At 48.2% G+C, this 4,933-nt stretch overlaps 1 protein-coding gene across 1 annotated transcript in view; it reads left to right on the forward strand.

Annotated features, from left to right (window-relative positions):
* The window catches only part of notch2 (notch receptor 2), a gene marked incomplete at its 5' end in the record, with an annotated part of 58,143 nt that extends 54,340 nt beyond the window's left edge, over positions 1-3,803 (forward strand). The window contains one exon of the mRNA XM_084308427.1: positions 338-3,803. Coding sequence (XP_084164553.1) covers positions 338-1,807 — 1,470 coding nt within the window. The 3' untranslated portion in view covers positions 1,808-3,803. The remainder of the gene's footprint in view (positions 1-337) is intronic.
* Between the last annotated feature and the right edge of the window lie 1,130 nt (positions 3,804-4,933).

The following is a 4,933-nucleotide window of genomic DNA, read 5'->3' on the forward strand; positions in this document are numbered from 1 at the left end:
ATTGGATCCTTTTAAATGCCCTTTTAAAATGAAAAATAGTGCTTGGAAAAGTACTTGAAAGTCATTTCATTTTGCAATGTCTGTGGGAACCCTGTAATGGTGTCCTTATGGCATGCTTATGAGACCATGTCTGTGGGAACCCTGTAATGGTGTCCTTATGGCATGCTTATGAGACCATGTCTGTGGGAACCCTGTAATGGTGTCCTTATGGCTTATGAGACAATGTCTGTGGGAACCCTGTAATGGTGTCCTTATGGCTTATGAGACAATGTCTGTGAAACTCCTACAACGTGACGTGGTGCAGAGAGTAACACTCTTCCGGCTGTGTTCCATTCAGGAGGAGACCCCGTTGTTCCTGGCAGCCAGGGAGGGCAGCTTCGAGGCGGCTCAGGTCCTCCTCGACCACTACTCCAACCGAGACATCACCGACCACCTGGACCGGCTGCCCCGGGACACCGCTCAGGAGCGCATGCACCACGACATCGTCCGCCTGCTGGACCAGTACAACCTGGTCCACAGCCCCCACAACGGGCCCAATCACATGGGCGGAGGGCACTCCTCCCTGGTCTGCGGGGCCAACGGGGCCGGCTTCATCGGCATGCGGCCCGGGCCCCAGGGCAAGAAGAGCCGGAGGGGAGGAGGCGCCGGGAAGATCGGGGGTGTTGGCGGAGGAGCTAAAGAGCTGAAGGACATGAAAGCCAAGAGGAGGAAGAAGCCTGCTGGAGGAGAGGGGCCAGGTGTGGGTGGAGGCGTGGCAGGAGGAGGAGGAAGTGGAGGCGGAGGAGGTACCGGAGGAGGGAATACGAATGGTACCAAGGCGGCAGGAGGGCTGTCGGAGAGCTCCGTCACCATGTCACCTGTTGACTCCCTGGAGTCGCCCCACTCGTATGCAGGCGATGCAGCCGGTGGAGTCTCCAACACGGCCAACTCCCCTCCCCTCCTGGGCAGCCCCAGCTCCAGGCCTCTGCTGCCCCCAGTCAGCCATATGCTGGGTCAGCAGCAGGGTTGGGTGGGCATGGCCAAGCACGGCTATGGGGGCCATATGTTTGGCCTTTTACCACATCAGATGGGAGCATCCCATCCAGGTATGAGCCAACACCACAGCCAGGGGCCCGTGCTCACTCCCATGAATGTAACAATGAGCCGGGAGCAGCTGCCCCCCATCGTCACCTTCCAGATGATGGCCCCGGGGCCAGGGGGAGGCCAGACCATGTTGAAGCAGCCCCAGCCCGGGCAGGTGCAGGTCCAACAGTCCCAGGGGCAGAACCAGAGCCAGGGTCACGCCCAGCAGGGGCCGGGTCACCTCCACTGCACCCAGGGCCTGATGTACCAGATGTCAGACCAGATGGGGCGCGGCCTATCCCACACCCTCCAGCAGCACCCCCACCCCCACACCCTGAGCCACGGAGGCCACGGCATAGCAGACGGCCCGCCTCGTCAGCTGCCCCCCTACCAGGCCCTGCAGAGCCCCGTGGATAAGTATCCCACGCCCCCCTCCCAGCACAGCTACGCCACCGCCGGCTCAGAGGGCGCCACCCCGGGGCACCCGGCCCACCCACCCAGCGAGCACCCGTACCTCACCCCCTCGCCCGAGTCCCCCGACCCCTGGTCCTCCTCCTCCCCCCACTCCAACTCGGACTGGTCTGATGTCACCACCAGCCCCACCCCTCTGGGGAACCCCCACCACACGCTTCCCTCGTCGCGCCACACACACATTCCAGAGCAGGTGCAGGTGCAGCCGCAGTCACAGCAGACACAACAGGCCTCCCAGCAGCCTCAGCGGGGCAACATGCAGGTGTTCGCATAGGGCCGGCCAGACTCCTCCATCTTTGTAGTAAAAACTACGACACTTAAAAGTCATACTGTATCTATCTCTTCTTGCTCTTTTTTGGGGGGGGGCCCCCAAACTTGTATCTCTCCCCTTGTCATCGTATTCAGTCACTTCCCGTTACAGATTTCCTTTTCCTCTTTGCACTTATGAATAGTGTGTGCGTGTGTGTGTGTGTGTGTGTGTGTATATAGTATTTTAAAAATGTCAGTGAGCATCGTCAACTAGAGAACAAAAAGCTCTGAAAACCAAAAAAGTGTGGTGTTGTCCGCCGTCTCTCTCACCAGTCCGTGTGAAAGCATTTCCCATCCTGTAGTGTTTCTCCACCCCTTCTGACGACAGCCAGGGGTCTTGTGCAGAGTCAGGACTTGGCTTTCGGGGTCTTTGGGAACACGAGACACAGCTTTCTTCCTTTTCTATTGTTTTTTTTTTTAACCGAGGGATCATCAGGAAAAGCCAGTCGCTTGCTGATTGGTGTTGTTGCGTGTGAGGAAAACAGACTGTCGCGGTGGACCTTAATGACAGAAAGGACATTGGATATCCTGCTCTGCTCTCTCTCCATCCTGGTATGGGGCTGAGCCTTATTTTTGGAAGGACATTAAAATATTTACTTGTTGTCGAACATGTTATGCTATCCTTCAATGTTGTTAAATAATAGCCCTGCCAATACTAACTTCCCATTGGAAATTTCTAACTCTACTTTTTTTTTTTATACGATGGGTCACATTCAATCAATCTTAAGCTGTTCTCAAAGAAAACTTGCCTTAGTGTTGCCTTTTTGTTTTGTGTTCATACATTGTTTCTGGTTGAATGGGGGGGGGGTATATGGTTGTTGTTGCATGATTAATAACACACATGCATACAGTACACACACAATACAAATGCATCTCTTCATTACGTGGTTCTCAGCTTGTGGTGTAGCTCTCTTATAAGTTCATGTATTTTTAATGAATTGATTACAATAGATACAGTACATAGTGTTTTACCCTCGAACCTTGTCTGTACACATGAGAGTTAATGGAGTGGAATCTACAGTGGGTTACCCGTGTATTAAAGGCAATCGCATGTACAGTGAAAGAATACGCAAGAAGAGATTCGGGAAGAGATCGCGATCGCTGGAGAAACCAGATCAAAGGTCTTTATGGACGGACGCACTAGTCGCGCCTCTCCTTTGGTCTCTCTCTCTCTCGCCACAGAGGTTTCCACCAGTGCTGGAGATGAGCGTATGTCATGCGAGGGTTTAAATGAGAGGCTTTGAGAAACTTTATGCAAAAACACACACATTAGTATTGTTACACGTGTTAGTATTGTTATTGTGTTGTGGTACAAAGTTGTTCAAATGTACATACATAGAGTTAAACACGAGGAAGGTCTGCCCACAGTGTTACTGATGGAGGTGCATCGATACCCGCGCCTGGTATCAGCCTGATAGCTACAAATAACAAAAGAAACGAGTACCGGCACAACGGTATCATCAAATGATGTTTATATCTTTCAGTTACAGAAATGAAAATACAGTGGGGTGATTGGGATTCGATTAGATTTGAATAAAGGTTGAGCATGTAAACTGTATGTATAAGAATGTTTCCCCCTCTTTCAGCAGAATATTGTCATAAATGGTCAATATGAAGCAAAGTACTCGTGTTGGTGCTCCGCGTTGTGAGTAACGTTATACTCAGAGCGGCGTATCGGTGCACCTCTAGTTACTGGCCTTGGTTTGGCCGTGACACATGTGTCTTCCAAAATGCCTGTTACTATTCTCTTTGACATGTTGTTATTGTCACCTCTCTGGTTCTGAAGTTGTTGGTTTTTTTTAAACTGTTGTTTCTTTTTGTTTTTCTCTCTCCCAAAAAAACATGTAATCACTTTTTGCTTAACTACAATCAGTGTATCTGTGCACCTTTTTAATTGTTGTGTGTGATTCATAAACCAAGTCTGGAGATGCCGTGAGGTAATTTGTCCTGTTGTAACAAGAGTATTCTTTGTCTTCCTGTTGCCTCTCAGAGTTGATGGTGAATATAACCTTTTGTGACTGCTCTGCAAACCACAGACAATCATTCATTGTTTCTGTTTTGCATTGTTAAAAAAGGAACAAATTTACTTGTTGGCCAAACATTTTATTGTAAATTGTATCCAAATTTCTGTTGGTCGAAGTCTGAAGTACTGATTGGAATGGCTTTGTTTGGATTTCTGTTACAATGGAGCCTTGGGATCTGTGACAAACCGTTAAAAGCATGCGCATGCACACGCACACACACACATTCACACAATTAATCTTAAGACAAGGAATATTGTTTTGGTTGCCAGCTTGTTTGAATAAACCAAATTCCTCACATTGCCTCAATATTCCCTGTATCTGGCACTTAAGAGCCTTGACCTCAAGCGATAACTTCTGATATCCATGCGGTTGGACAGAATACGTACACATTGGGTCGTCAATCAACAAGTAACTTTGTTAGTAGAGCCTATGGAGCGTGCCATCTCCACTTCAATACATATGCAAGGCAATTTTTTTTATGTTGTATATAAACCATTTTTGTATGTGTATTGTACTTTCTTTTCCTGTTAACCATAAATACCCTATATTATTCATGCTATATGAAGTAGTTGCCCTCATGTTTGTATAAGGTAGATTATACTTCTAATAATATTAAAGAACAAAAGCTGTCTGATGGAAAATAAACCAAATGATCAAGTACTGTACTTACTGAAATAAAGCTCAGATCGTCTTAGATCCATGACGTTCATTTGTCTTTTCTCTCTTCGATTTGACAAACAAGTTACAGCTATTCTCTGTTAGTAGTGGAACAGAACACACCATATTGGATACATCACTGTGGTCTGATAGGTGAATTAATATTCATATTTTATTTTGGATGCTAAATCCCAATCCTGTCTTTTAGTCATGTATTGTGAGACAGCTGTAATGTATGTGCAGAGGTTGTACTGACAGACATACAGTAGACAAAACACGAGGGTTGCAGCCAAATGTTCCTGACACTAAAGTGAGCAATGTTGCGCCAGGCCAGGAGGTGGCGGTAGACCCGATGAACAGAGAAGCTTTGTCAGAGAGAATGAAAAAAGTAAAACCACACGGAAGTCATT

This window comes from Notolepis coatsorum, assembly GCF_963971535.1.
Source record: "Notolepis coatsorum genome assembly, chromosome: 2".
Classification (NCBI taxonomy): domain Eukaryota; kingdom Metazoa; phylum Chordata; class Actinopteri; order Aulopiformes; family Paralepididae; genus Notolepis; species Notolepis coatsorum.